The 20,167-nt window shown below is 37.7% G+C and overlaps 2 protein-coding genes across 3 annotated transcripts in view; both read left to right on the top strand.

Annotated features, from left to right (window-relative positions):
* Positions 1-2,935: 2,935 nt before the first annotated feature.
* On the top strand, positions 2,936-11,824 carry LOC122874898 (sorting nexin-1-like). The gene is made up of 15 exons (XM_044193405.1): positions 2,936-3,089; positions 3,630-3,780; positions 5,448-5,578; positions 5,722-5,788; positions 6,013-6,056; positions 6,213-6,354; positions 6,454-6,532; positions 6,728-6,803; positions 7,026-7,139; positions 7,770-7,863; positions 8,020-8,225; positions 8,638-8,781; positions 9,795-9,875; positions 10,345-10,416; positions 10,591-11,824. The coding sequence occupies exons 1-15, from the start codon at positions 2,970-2,972 to the stop codon at positions 10,639-10,641; spliced, it is 1,572 nt and encodes a 523-aa protein (XP_044049340.1). The 5' UTR covers positions 2,936-2,969; the 3' UTR covers positions 10,642-11,824.
* A 1,675-nt stretch (positions 11,825-13,499) lies between these two features.
* csnk1g1 (casein kinase 1, gamma 1) overlaps positions 13,500-20,167 on the top strand; it is a 37,733-nt gene continuing 31,065 nt past the window's right edge. For both annotated transcript variants that reach the window (XM_044193393.1, XM_044193385.1), the window contains exon 1: positions 13,500-13,762. The gene's annotated coding sequence lies outside the window, so the exon portion shown is untranslated. The remainder of the gene's footprint in view (positions 13,763-20,167) is intronic.

The raw sequence follows: 20,167 nt of genomic DNA, 5'->3' as shown, positions 1-20,167 counted from the left end.
GGCATCCTGTTGTATCATGCGAGTGTGTTACAAAAGAGGCTTTAGTGTTTTTATTGTTTATCCAGAACGGCTGAAAAAAAACCCTCCAATTGAAAAGAGTCACTATCTTCTCTGCTGTCATGTATGATTTTATATCAGCCTAAACATCAGCGTGTCGCTGTGCAGGCTCCATGTCAAGAAATGGAAGAGTATAAGCACATCCGGCTTTACCTCACTACACTGTGAATCAGAATCAGAAATACTTTATTGATCCCCGAGGGGAAACTCTTTGTTACAGCTGCTCACTGTCAGGTCACACAGGAGAAGAAGTACTAATAGAATAGAAATAGATATAATAATAAATAAGTCTGCAAGCAAATCGAAATATGATACACTATAATACACCTAATCAAGTGGGTATGAAGTATAAAGCTAAGTAAGTACAGTACAATGTAATAATATAAATAATAGTAGTGCAATCATGTGAACTGTCAAGTTGAGTGTAGCAGATTTAACCAGCTTATTAGGCGGTGGATATTGCACAGCAGTAATATAGTTTAATAAATATCAACAAACATGGAATAATTAAACTGAGAACAGAGTATATTGCACAGGAGTAAGAGAATATTGAGGTATTGCAGTAATGTTAATGATCCAATGTCCAGTTGAGTAACATCAGTGCCAGTTTCCCCAACACTTATAACTTAATATTTACTTTACTTGATAAAGTAAATATTAGGGTTTTATCCACAGCTCATACAGTCTAATCACCATTTTGACTCCACTGTTGCAGATGAATCTTGCTGCATTTTGGGCTCAACAACTGGCACCCCTAAATTTGAAATGTAAATCTGAATCCATGTTCAGCAGTAGATCGGCCTCTTTCAAGCATTTCACTGAGCTATCGTGAAGGAGAAGATAAAACGGTAAATACTCCAGATGAAATGTGACTAAAGCTTTTGTAGATTCAGAGAAGTTCTTCCAGCTGTCTGTCACTTCAAGTTGCAGAGTAAGTTGTCTGTAAATGAAGGTCAAGTCAATTAATGGAAGATAATTTCTTCCAAGTCAATAACGCATACATTTCTTCATTTGTTGCAGAACCAGATACAATGTATTTTCTTTTAAAGCTTTGCATTTTACTGGACTATGACCAATAGAAACACATGGTTTTGTTGTATTCCTCATTCCTAAGATTAAATTTGACTCATTAATTGCTGTAAGTTCAGAGAACAGCAGTCTTCACAGCCAAAAAACTACAAAAGGCAAACATAACAAAATGGTTTGCCTTCTCCCTCTGATTTGCTGCATTTGAACTGCATTTGTGTTCATCAAAACAGTTTTGACCTCAGCTAACAGAAACGCATCAAAAGATTTTCAAATGAACACAAACCCACCTACAAATGTGGCAGACCTGCATTTTTGAAATAGACAATAGACAATACAGACTTTACTTTTACACACTTTAGTCTGGTAATAAGACTGAATGGCCGTTTTGATTTTCATCATTATCATTGATATTTCTATTTGAGAAAAACTGAGATGTGGAACCGGGCTATAGTATATTTTATATTATCTTATACACAGAGGTGGGAAAGCAGTTTAGTTACAAGTAAAAGTAAGTAAGAATTATCAGAAAAATGTACTTAAAGTATTAGAAGTAAAAGTACTCAAATGCAGACATATGGCCTCTGTGAGTGTTATATATCATATTATTAGCAGAATTTTAATGTTGTAACTCCACTTTTAAGTATTGCATGCAGTGTTGGTTAATTAAGTTTACTGTGTGACAACGCATCATGTTTCATACAATATGCTCATTATAGGTTCTCAAAATCTTGATCTGTGAAGTAACTCGTACTTATAATGGTCAAATAAAGTGGAATAAAGTCAGGGCCAGATTAACCCACAAGGGTTAAAGCTGTTACCATTTCAGTTTATACTGTGCTCCAGTGGAGCATGATAATCAGACTTGTTTCACACCATTCATTCATGTGAATAGCTGAACAAATCTGAGATGTGGGTGGTGTGTCAGAGGTCTGGAACCAGGCTAACATGTTACCAAACAAATTTGCAATTAGCCTAATAAAATTACCATGAACTAATCTAAACTGAACAGTGAACCTCGGGCCCCCAAACACTCAGGGGCCCCGGGGCAGCTGGCCACTGCCAGGTCAGTAATTCAGCTTTGAGAAAAGAGCACAATATTTTACTGTAAAATGTAGTGGTGAATAAGAATAAGTATAAAGTAGCATACAATTTTAATAATCATATAAAGTACAAGTAGCCTATCTCAGAATTATACTTGAGTAAATATGCTTTTTACCAAACCTGTAGCTAGGGTTTTAGAAACATTGAGGCCATGAGTTCAATAATGATAATGATGAAAATAATACACTTTATTTATGCAGCACTTAAAACAAAAATACAAAGTGTTTTACATGGTTGAACCACGATTAAAATATTTCAGGACTGCAGTGACAGACAATTAAAAAAATAAATAAATAAATAAAAATGGAATAACATACCCAACAATAATATAAAGATATAAACAATAATAATAAAACAGAAGACATGTCGCAAAGTGTGCTAGCGTTAAAAAAAAGCTTTTTAAAAAAGAAACTTTTTGAGAAGTGATTTATAAGATGCCTCAGATCCTCAGGCAGGGGAAGGAAATGTATACAATTTCTAATTATATTTTCTTATTTTTTGGTAAGTAATATTTCCCTATATGAAGGTCTAAACGCTGTTTGAAAGCCTCCCCTGCACTAAAGGAGATACAGGTCTGGTCCTTCATTTATTTTTTATTGTATGTTTAAACATTTTAAGTCTAAAAATACTGGAATCAGTCTGTAAAATTATCTGTAATAAATAACGTCGTGTGTGTCCTGTCACGTTGCGCGGTGACCAGCAGGTGTCGCTGCAGCCGTTTGCTTTCACCTTCCTCGCTCCGTCAACTTCCGCCTACGTCAGTCCCTCTCACAACACGGAATATGGCGGCCAGCTCAGATCGGCATCCCCCTCCTTTCCCTGCTGCAGAGGAGACAGGAGCCGTACTGTCTGACATGGCAGACGGAGACAGCGAGGAGGGAGAGGACATCTTCGTCAGCAACGTATGTTTACAGCTTATTATTATTAATTATAACCTGTGTCTGGTGCTTATATGTCTGCATTAAGTGAACGAGCCAGTAGGTCAGCCTCTTTATCTGATCTGACCTGCATTCATGGCATCCAAAATAACTGGGAACCACTGACAGAGGGGCGAGAAACGTTGTCAGATTGTGTATAAAAAAAAACGAAATTGACTCATAAACTTAGCCGAAGTTAATTTGCAGTTTTGACTCGGATCTAGCTAGTTAGTAAAATGTAGCTAACGTTGCTAACTCTGTTGGTGCTTTAATTTAAAGATGCTCCTGTTTCGATGTCCGGTTGAACGGCTCGTGTTTATATTTTTCGTTGGGAAGTTTGACTTTGCTAATGTCCAGCTCACATGACCCCACCCAGCCGCGTTTTTACTCCTGCTTATCTGTCTCTTAAAAACATTATAACGGTCATGAGATAAGACAGCCAACTGCCCCTCTAATGGCAGCCCTTCTGGTTGTGTATTAACGAAGTGTCCCTCCATTAAAAACGTGTGTCCTCCCTGTCTGCAGAGTAACAACCCTGTGGCTGTGAGTCGAGGGGTTTCTCAGCCGGACCGTGTCAACGAAGAGCCTCCGGATCTGTTCGGTGAGGAGGAGGCCAGCAACACAACTGCCAAATCCAACGGAGTTCACTCTGATGATGACAACGACCTGTTTGCTGGTTAGGAGACACTTTCTACTAACACTTCCTGTCCGTTTTATCCCACTTAGTTTTCATTGTGCAGTGCTTGCAGGTTGTAAACAAGGACTCACAGTCTTGTGGGGCGGTTTATTTTAAACCTAGGGTCATGCCAGACAATGTTAACGCAGATCTTAAAGGGGCATTCCGCCAATTTTACACATCACGGTCAGTTTACTAGTCACGTGACGGACTAAACACTAAATAGATGATGTCGGCTTGGAGTGGGGCTGCAACTACAGACTACTTTGATCATTGATTAAACCATTAATAATTGTTGTTGAAGGTGATGTCTACAAATTGCTATTCAGTTTATAATGATATTAAACAGAGAAACTGTTGGAACCAGAGTGCTTTTGCTTTATAATTGGTTGTTGCTGATGAATTTTCTGTCAGTCGACTAATCAATGAATCGACTGATTGTTTTTAGCTCTAGCTTGGAGATTGCAAATGTATACCGGTACGCCTGCATTACAAACTTTGGGCTGTGGAGGTGTGGGCATCTACTGGGCAGGGGGAGTGTTTTTGTAGCTTGACCTCACTATAAATCAGAATATCTCTGCTTCTGCTGCATCAATTTTACTATACTTTTTAAAAAGTCTGTCTGTGCAGTACTAAAGCACTCCGCACTCCTTGAAGATAACATTACACACTGATACATTGAGATGTTTGACTTGTCTTGTTAAATGAAGGTAAGGGATCCAAAAGTATCAAGTATCATATTGGCACTGGTATCAAACTTTTCAAAAGATCTCTAGTAAAAACTGCACCAACTCACTGCCCCATTTCCACGCTATAAGATCCAGTCGGGGTAAAAAATCGAAAAATCTTATAATCGAACAATCTTATGAAAGAATAGACAAGTAAATTTAATTTGTAGTGCATTTCATTACAGGTAAAGTCATTGTGCTTTACAGTAAATGTGTACAGCAACAAGTAACATGTACAATAAAAATACAAGAAAGTGCAACACTAAGAAAAGAAAGATACAAGTACAAGAAAAAATCCACCCACCCTCCAAAAGACATTGACAAACCACCAACACAGAAATACAGGCACTCACACAGTCACACTAATCATGAGAGAAAGGTCAGAGTAAGTAAACAATCTGAACAAGAATTTGATGCCAATTTTCCGAACTCTTTTTGATTCTCAGTGCTACGGACATATTGCAGGTCTGTACCCAAAAAGTACTGAGGTTTGATACCGGGCTCTAGTTTTTACAAAGCCTGAAATCTTGTTGACATCTGGTTAACAGCCAATGGGAGTTTAAAAGGAATAAAACAGAGAATTATCAGACAGAGTCACACTTAACAAAGTCCCACCCAGTTTTACAGAGGATTAAAAAAGGTTGAAATGAAGTTGTGTGAAATGGCATTGTGCATAGATGAATCTATATGTAGTCTCATACACATCAATTTATCAATAATAAAGTTGTAATGTTGTTAAAATGCATTAGTCATGTACATGTAAACAGTAGCCTTTCTACAGGGAAGTAATAATTGCCAGTGCACTGTGTGATGTGATGCTATTGTATGACATTGTGTGTAGTGTGTGATCCTGTCTGACGCACACTTTAGTCGTCTGTTTTTCTTTTCTTTTTAGATGAAGAGAGGCAAACATTAATCATAAGTCTTTTCTTTCCCCAGAGGCACACGTGGAGCTGAGCACAGACAAGCCCAGCTCTGCTCGGAAGGAGCTCTCCACCTCCTCTGGCCCTCGTCCAGCCTCCTCGTTCACTCAGAGCCCTGCAGCCGCTCAGCCCACCCCCTTGGAGCAGGTACAGGCCACGACTGAGCTGAGCTTCCTAGGAGCTCCGAAACAATTAATTGCACGCATGCTGTTGCAATGCCTACTCTGTAATCACCGAGTTATCTGTCTGTTACAGCCAAATGTTCAGAGTTGTGTTCTTATCAATTACAGTTGGAGGAGGAAGAGGCCAAGGATAGTTTTGATGTGGATGTTGCTGTCACTAACCCTGAGAAAGTTGGTCAGTGTCTTTTTTTTTTTCTTCATAATTTTCATTCGTAAACTATGATATAGATGTTATTATTTGCAAAGTACCTAGATAAGTACAACATTGAATAGTTAACTTTCATGGTTATAGCTCATTTTAGCCACCTAAATTCTTTAAATGCACTGACACATTAAGTTCAGACTAAAGCCTAATTAATTCTCCTCTTCAATGTATCTCCAATGTTTCTGTCCTCCTAGGAGATGGCATGAATGCATATGTGGCCTACAAAGTATCCACCAGGGTCTGTTGTCAAGCTTGTGTTGATACAAATATTTTTGTGTATTTTTACTTGTCTCCTAAAACTGCTAATATGTCTAGACCTTCACTATTGTTTTTAAGTATTTGGTTTTTCAAGTTCTGTGCCTTTCTAGTGTACTGTCCCTGTCTCTGCTTTCAGACTTCCTTGCCCATGTTCAGGAGTAAAGCCTTCTCTACGAGGAGGCGTTACAGTGACTTCCTGGGTCTTTATGAGAAGCTGTCGGGCAAGCAGTCGCTCCACGGCTGCATAATTCCACCGCCACCCGAGAAAAGTGTCGTAGGTGGGTGCCCAGGTCTTATTTATTTTTAAGTCTGTGTCTGTTAAGTATGTGTTTTGCACTTTTTCGTTTCCGCTTTGTGACTATCGATTGGACCAACAGGAATGACCAAAGTGAAGGTGGGAATGGACGACCCGTCATCAGTAGAGTTTGTGGAGAGAAGAAGAGCAGCTCTGGAGAGGCAAGGATCCATACGTGTTTCATACAGTGACATTATTAATGAGATGATAAGTAATATTCATACTGGGCCAAGTGCAGATATGTTTATGTTCCTTCCGAGGCCTTTTAACTATATTTCTACCGAGTCCTATGTTTTTGCGTGCATGTTTTAAGTTTGACTTCTTACTCATCTTGCTGCCACTATGTTTTTTTGTAGGTATCTTCAGAGAGTAGTGTCTCACCCATCGTTACTACAAGATCCTGACGTCCGTGAGTTCTTGGAGAGAGAAGATGTGGGTATTTTAAGATGTAAAAAGATTGTTCTAGTAGCAATAAAATGGATAATGATTTCATCTCCATTTTAAATTTAGTTCTGTGCCTTGAGAAGGAAGGGTTAGTTGGTTTTTGATTATTTATTTTTTTGATTCTTGAGAATGACATTTCCAAAGTAACTCAACTGCTAACTTTGTGTTTGTGTTTGTGGGTGTGTGTGTGTGTGTGTGTGTGTGTTTCAGCTACCCAGAGCAGTGAGCACCCAGACGTTGAGTGGAGCTGGCTTTCTCAAAATGATCAATAAGGCATCAGATGCTGTCAACAAGATGACCATCAAGATGAATGAGGCTGACACAGTAAGGGAACTCTGGATGAAGTTTCAGGAGACTGTTGCGCATGTGGCCTGCATATGGAGATACATTTTATAATTCTGTCATAGAATTGGAGGAAATCCATTGTTAGAAAAACCCTGATAGATCAGTGGAGGCATCAGGACATTTAAACGATGAAGCAATGAATATCCAGAAGTCGGATTGGGGGATATAGACGAAAATGGACTATCATGAGAAAATAACTTTAATATAAGACTATAACTTTATAGTATTTCTGAGTATTTTTCAATCTAGTATTCCCTGTTTTTTAATCTACATTAATTAAACTGTTTTTTAGAATTAGTATAGAGAGTTGCATAGTATGATAACTCCATATCATTACAGAATGATATGATTGTTTTGTATGACTGTAAAAAGAAATATTGAGTAACCAGAGGCACATAAAAAAGGCATTTTATTGTTTGAACTGAAATTGTACTGATTATTCATGGATTAATTATATCAGTTGTTATGTTTTTAATCATAATGTATTGTGGTATTGTAACTGCCTTACTTAAAATTATAGCAAGACAGCAACACAGGCCTTCCTTTCTAGACATGATGAGGTTGTCTGGTAATATCTTGATATAGTCCTATTTCTGTTGTGTGTCTCAGTGGTTTGAGGACAAGTTCCAGGAGGTGGAGAATGAGGAGCAGCAGTTGAGGAAGCTTCATGGCTTGGTCGACTCCCTGGTCAATCACAGGAAGGGTGAGAGCTGCATCTGCATTTCTTGACTTGTTTTTGTCTGCCCAATTTTTCTTATCAAATTGTTTCAACTGAGGAAACAGAAGAGTCCAGCTGCCATGTCTTTTAGGATGTAGGAAGTAGACTTAATACATTTTCTGTTTCCTCCTTCGAAACCAGAGCTGTGTGGGAACACAGCAGTATTTGCCAAAAGTATGGCCATGTTGGGAAACTCTGAGGACAACACAGCCCTGTCCCGGGCCCTGTCCCAGCTGGCAGAGGTGGAGGACAAGATGGAGCACCTGCATCAGGAGCAGGCAGCCAGTGATTTCTTCATCTTTGAAGAGCTGCTGGCTGACTACATCCGCCTGCTGGGTGCCATGCGGGTAATCTCACAGCTACAGAATCGTAGATATACAGTAGGAAGAAGTAAATATAAGTAAAGTAAGTGAAGATTGTTCAGAAGCAGTGAGGCATAGAAAAGTAAAGCTTGAGTAGTTCCTGATGCCAGGAATAAAATAAAGGAAAACACATCCCTTGAATATTTTCAGAAAATTGCAGTGCCAGTTTAGCCAGTATTTTTAACAATGCAGCTGTTGCAATGTGCAACTCTGTGAACCCTGCATTTTGTCAGAGCAACATAAAGACAGCAGTAAAGGCACTCTTTAACCTTTTAATAAACCTTTAACCTTGTCTTAAGTCACAGTTTTCCCGCAAGTGTGCTACCTGATCTCTACTTAAGTGGAAAGTCAGGTGTTGTGTTACAATTGTCATCTAATCTAAAATGGATCTCCACAGGGGTGTTTTGACCAGCGCATGCGGGCGTGGCAGCGATGGCAGGAGGCTCAGAGCACGCTCCAGAAGAAGAGAGAGTCAGAGGCCAAGCTGCTATGGGCCAACAAGCCGGACAAACTGCAGCAGGCCAAAGAGGAGATCACTGAGGTAACGGACACAGTGGCCCTGTTTACACCTGGCATTAACATGCGTCTGACCACACAGCTGCTGCAGCACTGAACCAAGCCTCAAAGCTCTTTACATTAACACAGTTGGAAAGTCCTTTCACATCGTTTTAAATTTCAAACACAACAGGCCGATGATCATACTAGTTTGACCTGTAAGTTACGGTGAACCAGACAGCAGAAAAACTCCATGTAAAGTTGTGTTGGTCATGTTGCTCTGAAGGGACCACGAGACTCTTTCATTACCACTCAGCTGACTTATAGTTGGAGCCCACTCTTCAAACGGGGAACAACGAAGGACAAAATGATTGACCTCTTGTCAAAGGAAGAGACAAGCATAGAGAAAAATAACCTGCAACAATTTTGGTAATTGATTAATCATTTAAGTCGTTTATCAAGCAAAGATGCATTTTTTTGTTTTGCTGGTTCAAGCTTCTCAAATGTGAGGATTTGCTGCTCTTCAGTGTTTTATACGATTGTAAACTGAATATCTTCTGAATATCTGGTCATTTTTCACTATTTTCTGACATTTTATAGACTAAACAATCAATTGATTAATCAAAAAAAAACATTTAATAGATCAGTCAATATTGAAAAATTATTATTCATTAGTTGCAGCCCTAGATTGAAACCCTCTCTTACAACTGCAAAAATATCCTGTTGGATATTAATCCAGTTTCTTTATGCTGGACATGAACAAACGACATAGAAGCACCATCACAACTCCAACAACAGTGCACCAATGGACCTGTGGTAGTATTTCGGCTAAAGTGTTTGCCGTTTCTTTATAGATGTTTTCAGATTAGATGCATTGCTGTGTTTTTAGATAAGGACATCCTGTTTAACAGGTGTCTGCAGTCCTTCAGAATAAGCCGCTGATGTGTATTTGTTTACTGTTAAAAACAATATTAAGTGTCATGTTCTAGCATTTTAATAAACTTGTTAAGATATTAGTACTTTAATTGTTTTTGTTTTCCTCCTCATGTATGTTCTCAGTGGGAGGCGAGGGTTACTCAGTACGAGAGAGACTTCGACAGGATTGGCATGACTGTACGCAAGGAGGTTCTCAGGTTTGAGGTATGTTTATGTTTTAAAATTGCTAAAAAAAAAAATGTTTTCATGTTTCATCATCTTACTACAACTTTGGATCAAAGTAGATTAATGTGCCTTTTTTTTCGACACTGATCTACAGAGAAAGAACCTTTTAATGGTAAAGTTAGGCACTGTGTATTTGACATTCTGGACGTGAATGGCTTTTCCATTAGCACTTATATAATATAGTATAAAAAACACCTTTATTGTGAGACCAACACATTTCGGCCAGTGGTCTTCATCAGGGTCATCATAAAGCACAATGAAAAGAACATTTAAATAGGATGAGAATTATACTAAAATTATACTAAAAGTCTTGCTGAAGTTTTGACCTCTTCAGACTATTTCCCTTCTCCGTGTACGTTGGAAGTAGGTAAAGTTCTGCCAGAAATTCCTACAACTGGCTTTTCTATTGATAAAGAGCTTGAGACGTGACAACACTTTTGTGTTACAGAAAGAAAAAGCCAAGGACTTCAAGAGCCAGCTAATTAGATATTTGGAGGCTATGCTGCAGTCTCAACAACGGGTAATCATTTAGCTATATCAAGTATTAGATTCAGCATGTACCCTTTACTTTATTCATGTTAATTATAGTTTCTTTAACTATTACATTTAATTATTAGTGTTTTTATTATGAGTATGTACTATCGCAACACATTTTAACTTGCTTTTTATTCTTTTCATCCTAATTGTATTCCAGCTTATAAAGTTTTGGGAGGCGTTCCTGCCTGAGGCAAAAGCAATAGCTTAATGAAAAGGGAGACTTTTTAAAGACCCCAACTGCCTTTTTTGAACACTTTACCTCTTGACCAAGAACTGAGAGGACAATTTTTTGAAACACACAAGAAACTTCCATCCATTTTTTTTTTCATTTGTCTTTTTAATCATAGTGTATTCTCAGTTCTCAGTACAGTTCTTTGATATAATAAGTTGCCACATGTACACATTTCTTTGGCACATTTCCCTGTTTATGTTCTTGACTTAAAGATGGTATAAAACAGGAATCTAACAGAGATTAACCTGGCTGTAGTATTTGTAAAACCTGCTGTCTGTCAGTGGGATATTATTTTTTTTGTTTTGTTTTGTATCTTAAACCAGTATATTAAAGTGTTAACACTGAGGTACTGCCCTAGAGTAACATTGTCTATAGTTTACATTAGAAGATAGACGTATGTAAGTCATTCCAGTCTCTAACAGCTTGTGTTGATGGATGCATGTCAGATAATGTTTTGATGCACTAAAATGCATTGTACAGTTGGAAAAGCAGTTTTTTAACGAAATACCACTATTGATGATTGAGGTCATTTATCAGGAGTATTAGAACATTGTTACATCATACGATGCATATTAGATCATAGAAGTCATATTAATACTCAGATTTGACAAGGTTACATGCTTGTCAGAGTTGTTACAAAATGAAAACAGAAATGTAAGGTTACAGTGAGTGTAAGTTGAGAAAATGCAATCATTGCTTTGTTGGTATTTTCTACGATGATGTATTTGCTAGAATCATGTTTATTATATTAATCCATTTCTTCCATAACAGTTTTAAGTACTGAGATTTCTTGTGTCAGAGATTGAGGGACAGCTCATTTGGAACTGCTGCAGAGATTGTTTACTGCCCTGTAAATAACTCTTGACATGTATGTACACATGTACAGTATTTGAATTGAATCATACACCTACTGTCTGATATTATTTGTAACCACACATCTTTTGATGAATTGGTTTAACGATGACAGGAAGGCACAGACATTCAAGTGATACGGTCCCTTATTTTCTTATTCAGCATTTGTAAGTGTAGTTTTTCTGTCATGTCATATTTACGTAAGAATGTGCTTTATTTTTGTAACCACTTTGCATTAGCACACACATTTTCCTGGAAATGCTATACAGGTAGATGTACAAAATAAATATGATTGGTTAAGCTTTGGGCTCTGTTTTCATGTTTTTTGTTTGTTAGTTTGCTTTGTTAGGTGTTTTTTTGTGTTTGTGTTTGGTGGAATTTCAGTTCAGAAACAACAGACTTCTTGGCTTGAAAATGTAAAAGACCATCTTGCCATTTTAATCATTTTATGTCTTTCAGAAACATTTTGAAGGTTAACCACAACTTTAAAGAGCTGCTGTTGGTTGAAAACTATGCCTAAACTTCAACATTCTTTCAATGCTGTAGATAAGCTGTCTGTTCCCCAAACTTTGTGACAGCCAAACTCTCGGACACTAGACACAATAATATACGGCTCATGACACTGTATATTTTCCTAAAGCAGAGCTATTCTGGTGTCAAACATTTTAATAAAATGCTAATCTGAAATCCTCTTTGCATCCTCGCAACAGAAGAGACTCAAAAATAGAAAACTCAGCTCTGGACCAGCTTAAAATTTATTGAGATTTATTTAGGAATTTTCTGCAAGTGCACTTACAAGCCCCTTTTTCTTATTAAATGAACCCTTAACCCTTAAAATGCTCAGAAGGGATTTTTGAAATTTTAACATTTACAATTCCATTCTAATGAGGTTCATGTGATGATTGAAAGCTCCAGAATAGCTACTAAATGGACTTCAAGGGTTGATCATCATCACTTTTTTTGCTTGAAAAGTAACACAAACTATTAATTGATTATCAGAATAGCTGCAGATTGTTTTCCTGTCGAACGACTAATCGATTAATAGACTTGTAGTACTAAGTAGAACTGGTTTTGGGGCCCCTTTGGCCCCTGGGCAGTCGGCCCATGCAGTAATCCATCAATGGTCAGTATTGGTATGGCGCTATTTAAACGACGATGTTTACAATCTGGCCTTCTCTAAAGTGAATCTGTAGTATTAGTAAAGTAATAGACTACAACTTTAGACCCACTTCTTTCTTGTGTTTTGTTGTCACTGGTTTGGGGTCTGTGCTGTATGCATAATAATAGTAATAATAATCGGGCAGGAAATCCCTTAAATAAGTTTTTGTTCCTCTCTTCTTCTGACCTCATTAGGACCCAATATGTAGAAAAGTTTGGTAAGTGAAAATCCAACCCCTTCGCCACAAACTGGGCTGCACATTACATGATGGTGACAGAATACAGAAATAACTATAAAGTGATGTTATTACACCAAACAGGAAAATAGCTCATCTTTTAAATGTTATATGGGCTATGCATGAACAAATATTTATTTAAAAAGATGTACAGTATGTTATCCTACATTGTGATGTTAATTATGTTTGACCTCAACTCCCTGTAAAACTCCAATAACAGAAATCCAAATATTTGGGATTTAGGAGGGGTAGTGGTGTGTAAAAAGTAGTGTCAACACCGATCTCTGATATAGAGCATGTTTTACAGCTGAGGTCTCTGCAAATGACTTCTGAAACGTCATCAGTTCAAAATCATATTTATAAACAATTTTCATAAAATTATGAAAAGTGATAAAACAATGTTTTTCGAGCTGTTTAAGAGAGCCTGGGGTCTCGAGGACCACAAACACAACATTGAGGTTAAAGGGCTGACACACATTAAATCAGGTTTTTTGAGATACAGACTGATATCTATGTGTGGTTTGAGATTGTTTTCATAGTTAAATATAATAGATTACGTCTAATGGGCTAACAGTTAATTAGCCTGTGTCAGTCTGACCTGGAAGTGTGCGTTGTGAAGCGGGCGGTGCCGTCTTTCTACATCCGGTGTGTTCGAACCTTTCACGAGCAGCGAAGACAGACGAACAGCGAAGAATGGAGAGAGCTGCTAACGACGCTCCGCGTTTAGCTTGAAACATCAGTAACAACAAGTAACACCAAAAACCTTACATTAAGCTCCGGAGATTCGTGTACATTTGGGCGTGACAAACACACAAGCCGTGTGCTGATCGTCTGGATTTATCACAGCGAAGGTGAGCCTGTTGTGTTTGTTTGCGATGAGCTAGCAAACCAACATTTGATAGTAGGCTTTTGGATGTTAGCTAATATTTTCGTTGCTAACGGAGCTAATTTCCGTGTTGCGCTCGGTCCAGCTGTCACCTAGCCATCAGTAGATGTTAGCTAAGGCGTTAATACCAAACAATGAGTCTGGTGGCTGTATTTGTTGTCCATTAACTAACTAATGTTATGATTAACAAGAAAATGTCTGTAACGCGATTTTTCGCAGGATATATATTTAAGCCAGAACAGCCACTATGGCTAAATAATGTTTGGCTAACGTTAGCTTTGTGACTGGTTAGTCATGTTTTATGTTGGCAAGCTGGAAAGCTAACTTGGCTAACGGTTAGTTGGCTTCCTAATCGATGTGACCATCACTAATGTCAGACTGCCGAAGGCTGGCTTTGTCCATGAAACGTTGGCGTACAACTGCCAACTCGCTTCCTTGTTTTGATTGAACCGGAGGCCTGCTTATAAAGCATCGATCATCTTTATATTAGCCTCAGCAGCCTCTACCCAACACTTCCTCACATACAAAGTATTGTCACTGTTTCTCGGTGCAAGGAAAGGGATGCAAAGACAGAATGGCACGTAACATAAAAATTGCGAATTTAACCGAGGCCCCTCCTCATCCTGGTGACTGTGAGCAGAGTAATACTGAAGCATTTAGCAAACTGTTGCACGTTTGATTTTGCCAGGTGCAGATGTTAGGAGGAAATGCCAAGTTAAATTGCACCTCCCAATGTAGGTACACATTGTCTTTGCATGGCCAAATAGGCATAGATATGGTAGTATCACTGTACAGTTTCCTTGCTTCAACTGCATAGATGGATTATAACTGAATCAATAGACTTGAGTGTGGCTCGTATTCAGTTACCCTCCATCTAGCAAAATAATTGATTGCCCCATTTCTCTCTAAATAACACAGTGACATGCTTTAAGAGAGCAGAGCAAACCAGTTGTGAAGTAAATATATGCTACTAGCTGGACATTTGCCCAAACTAGGTCTGTGTGGATCCATGCTAAATTATTGTTGGCATCCTTTTAAAAAGCGTCCTACTGAAGGGAAAGGCTGGTGTAAAATAGTGTCTGTGTTTTATTTATTTAAAAGGTCACGATGAAGTAGAACACATCACTAAATGCAAGCCGGAAGAAACTCATGGTTTACAGGCCTCAATTTAGTAAAAGCTACATTTAAGAAAAAAGTTAAGTTAACACATTTGCATTTCATTCATGCATGTTTTGGGGGAAAAAATGAATCATTGCAGATTTTGCAGGTAATTATTTACTTGACACAGCTGTGGTCAGTGGCTTGTCCTTCACCATATATGCAGTTAATTGCTACATAATGTAGACTATCAGTAAAGTTCAAGTAAGCTATACGTTGTTTTTACAAAATGGAAGCTATATTTCTGCTGATCATGTAATATTTCTAAGATTTTTAGATCAAACCCTGAGGTGTAAAAATGTGATCACTGTCATGGATGTGGATGCACACAATAGCTATGTATGCATGTGTTCTCTGTGAACTGATGATGGAGAAGGAAAAATATGGATAATCTAAATTCCCTCCAGTTCTAGTCATAAGAGCTGGCTTTAAGGAGAGAGGCAGCTGTTTGCTGGCACTGCCACAGTAGGAGTCTGCGCTATTGGCAGGCCCCCCTCTCAGGCTGATCTTTCCACTGAAGGTTAATCACTCCACTAAGAGCCTTTATGTTTCTGTAAAAATGAAAAGATGTCAACAGATTAGTCCTTTTTAATAGATGCTAATCAGCCAGAAGCATCTCAGTTTCTCTAGATGTTTTGACAGGCAAATTTGTGGACTGTAATCAAGGTTTTTGGAGTGTTAAATACATTTTCAATGCCACCTTAGTGTGTTACTGAAGGAGTAATAGTGCTGGATTTTAAAACTAACTATTAACCTAAGTCTTGAAATGTTTAGTTTTTGATTACCAGCGTCATCAAACAAACCTTTTTGTCAGTCAGTCTTGCTGTTATGGTTCTGTGCCTGTGATTAGACAGTAAACTGTTGTGTTTATGTGTGTGTTTTGATACTTTCTCCACATTTCACTTGGATATTATAACAGCATTGTGAAACTAATACTGTCATAATAGCTTCTTTATATATTTCTATAAACGCCAAATTCCTGCTTCATCATTTTCAGCGAGACTAGAACTATAAAATAAAATAGTCATGCATATTTTTAGCTGAAACAATATTGGTGATGTGATACAGATGTAACATCAGCAGAATTTATTCTCTGCACTCTCAACAACTCAATTTTGAGAGCATCTTTAGCAATATGATGCCGAAGAAGCTTCATTTAAAAGGTGGGATATTCTCACGGTAGAGAAAAGTAGCTTTACTTGAACAGAATGACATATTTGTATGATTGTTTAAAATATGCCCACTTGTATGCTGTGAGGTTAGCTCATCAATTGGATTTTTTAGGAAGCAAAATGAGTGACAATCTAATGTATAAATTATAAGAATGTAAAACATTTGTGTATTTATGGCATTTAATGTTAAATAGGTTCATTAATCTATCAATTGGCTCATACAGGGCGAGTCAGAGTCAAATTAAATGCTACTATGCAAATGAGCACTATATCAAACATCAGGCTGTGCCATGCCCATCATACATCTATACCATCATCAAACATGCAGCCGCATTTGCTGCTTTATCTAGTCTACTTTGAAACTCCATGATGACATTCAAAATACAGAGCATGGACATGGTAACAACAACTGTTAACAATAATCACTTCTCAATAGACTGTTTCTGAATTGTCTCATTCCTGGTAGTCATGCAGCTCTGACAGTATCAGTTTGTTTTATTAATGCCTGCACATTGCTTTCAGCGTTTCAATGTAAGACCTTAACCATAGTACAAAGGAAAGGTTTTTGAATGTATGTACACATTTTACCAAACAGGACAAGGGCAAAACCAACATATACTTAAATATTTGTTAGAAATGCCTGATAATTTCTGTCAAAAAAAGAATTGTAGAAGTAATCGTTGAAGAAAAGGGTTAATAAGAATTTATAAAATCCTCTCACATTTTCTCCTTCTGAGAAACAAAGTACTTGTATACGGTGCCAAAAGGTGTGTATCCTCAAACATATCCTCATTTATCAGGAGACATGGCACCTCCACAGGGATAAAGGCCGGGGATTCCCCACGTTACATCAAACTGAAGAAGCCATTTATCGACCACAAACCGTTTTCTTTTCCACAGTAACAGTCCAGTGGAGTGCTTTAATTTGTTCTTCACTTTATTAATTAAGTGGTTGACTGATATTTATCCACTCAGACTTAAGTCTGTGCAATATAATAAATTGCTATTGTATGCAAGTGCTCCATGTAAATCCCTTATAAACACACACAAAGTGAACAAAACTACAGGGACACCTTCTATGATAATGCAAGCCTCCACAACATGTCCTGAAAAAAATACTGTAGAGTTAGGTCGACACCTCTTACACAGTTTCAGCTGAAACTGAACATTTACAAAGACAGTAGTTATTGTGGGGCTATTATATTGGATTGCAATACATTCTGCAGCTGTAGATGTTACTTTGTCCACCCCCTGTAAGCTAAATGAAACAAGATTTCGTTGTGACTCTCCCATTTTTAAATGTGCGATGGAAATGGGGCAGCAAGACCTTCTTTAAGATTTTGGTTTAAAGATAAACAATTTAATAATGAGCACATAACACCAGAGGAAACGATACACAAGTAGATAAATAATACCTAGGGGCTCATTACAGCATGTTGTGTGATACACCTTCGTAATTAAAGGTTGCAGATGTTTTGCTACCCTTCACAAAGTGAAGTTTTGCTGTCTTATATACAAGTAGTATGAATTAAGTTCTTGTCCCACTTTAATGTTTGTTTTTCCATCCTAATCCTCAGGTTAGGCATGTCTGAACATGTTTATAATACAATGAAGCTGTGGTAATCTTACTAGTGAAACAAATGACAAATGCACAAAACAGGCAAAGAAACTTTTACATTCAGTTTCTTGTCCAAAAAAAGAAAAACATGTTGGCCTTTCAGTTTACACTGTGTACAAAATCGGCCAACATACGCTCTCAGACACGGCAGCAACATTTAACAGAAGTGTTATTGTGCAATTCAACATCAGTAAATAGTTCTCTGAATTTACGCCTTTTTAAAGTAAAGCTTGCATATAATTGTGCTCCAAACGTAGTAGAACTTTAAACTGGCCTGGTGTCAGCTTTGTGTGTTGCATTATCATCTTTAACAAGATGCTCGTGTCTCATCGAGTACATTTTAGCATCATTAATGTGGAAATGAACAAAGTTTTGAAACATTTGATCAGCCTTAATTTATACCTGTAAAAAATTTGTGACAAATGTGAAAATGTGACAACCCAATGTCTGCTGACCAGTTAGAATCAATCGTCTCTTGCTTGTACTAATGTCCATATTGAAATAACAATAATAACTTTATTTATATAGCACCTTTATTAAAAAAAAAAAACGAGTTTACAAAGTGCTTTGACAGACAAGGCAAAACAGAAACACGATACCCAGAACGCAGTATAACAGCAGAAAGCCAAACAGAAATGCCAAACAAAGCAAGACAAAATAAAAGTAAAATTACAACAGGAAGACAAGATAAAAATATGACAATGGAAATAAAAACAAATGGAAACAATAAAAGCAATAAAGAGACGAATAAAAAGACAATATCACATAAAAGCAAATCAATAAAGATGAGTTTTAAGAAATGATTTAAAAGAGGGCACTCATAGTTACAGATTACAATCTTATTGAGTCCTTGTAACCTTGACAATAAACAACTTGAAATAAACTGAAAGTTCAAAGCTCAGTTTAGCAGTATTATAAGGTCAGGTATAATTGTGTAGATTAGCAGTGATGTGCAGTTGCAGTCTGGGCTCTTAGGTGAACAGCCGCGACCAGGAAATAATCAGTGATTGTAGTCTGGGCTGAACGCAGGTTGAGTGTGTGTTTATTATCCTGCGTCCACCACGGAGTTTGTGTGTGAAGATGATAGCCTTTTCTTCAATCAGGAGAAGCACCTAGCCGAGCTAATCTAAACACTGGTGCACACTGGATTACAGTGGCCTACAAATGATTATTTGCACAATGGAAACTGTTACAGCACACCATTGGTCTTTGCTGCAAACCTGTTTTATAGCAATATTGTTCTGTTCCTGGTTTTATGTAGGTAGCAACAGTGCACAGTTGCCCTTGAGAGCAAACAAGCTGTCTTTGATGCCGAGATCTGTGCAGGCAATACTGAGCATGAGTCATCCGGAAGCCCACACACACATACTTTTCAGCAGCTTAGGAATTACAGCATTGTCATGAAAACATTGTTTTTTTTTAATTGAAAGCATAAAAAGTAGTTTTTTAATGGAAAAGTGTTTTTTTTTAATTAAAATTTTTAGGTGAATAATTAAAGGAGCTGGTAATCTGTCCATCCTGGGAGAGGGATCCCTCCTTTGTTGCCTGTCCTGAGGTTTCTTCCAGTTTTTCCAGTTATAAGTTTTTTGGGGGGAGTTTTTCCTCATTCATATCGAGGGTCAGGACGAGGGTGTCGTATGCTGTACAGATTGTAAAGCAAATTGTAAATTTGTGTTTTGTGATATTGGGCTGTATAATTAAAATTGACTTGACTTAATTTACAGTCAACATTTTGTTTGCTGCTACAGTACACTAAATTGACTAACAGAATATGAAGTTCACCAACTAGGCCTGCAGTTGATAAACATTGCTGAATCATACACCAAACTGCCTTTATGTTTTATAATCACATAATTTAATATAATTCTTGCCCGTGGTAGAATGGGGTTGGTTGAACAAAAAATTATTTTACTGAGCACTTGACGAAATCAGACCAGTGTCCATCTAGTTAAGCTATGGTGTTTTTGCGAGCAGACAAAGCATTATATAATTGTTTACATAATATTCCCCACTGACATTGTCTGCCAGGCTATAGCTGTGGGTGGTGGATAGTCTTACATGCCTTCATGACCACAAACTGTGACTTAAGGTTTGTGTTGATACTCAAACTGGTTGCTGTGTTTTCTGTGACCACTGTGACTTGATGACTATCTCTTTAGCCAGCAGCGCTGTTACAGTAAGCCAGTCCTGTCCTCATGTAGCATTGTCTACTTGTAAACAGTAATTTAAAGTGTTTACATGACTCATGAGCTTGAAATATTAGTTCGACTTGCTTCTTCATCTTATTGTGAAGTTAAATTTAGAAAATATTTAACGGTTAACATAAGCAAATGGAGCTTTTTCTCAATGCTTAAAATTAAACGTCTAGCCAAAGTGCAATGTAGCCACCCCACCATGCCTCACTGTGTGTGCAGTGCATGAC

This window comes from Siniperca chuatsi, linkage group LG1, assembly GCF_020085105.1.
Source record: "Siniperca chuatsi isolate FFG_IHB_CAS linkage group LG1, ASM2008510v1, whole genome shotgun sequence".
NCBI classification, from domain to species: Eukaryota; Metazoa; Chordata; class Actinopteri; order Centrarchiformes; family Sinipercidae; genus Siniperca; species Siniperca chuatsi.
This window is presented reverse-complemented; position numbering and strand designations above follow the sequence as displayed.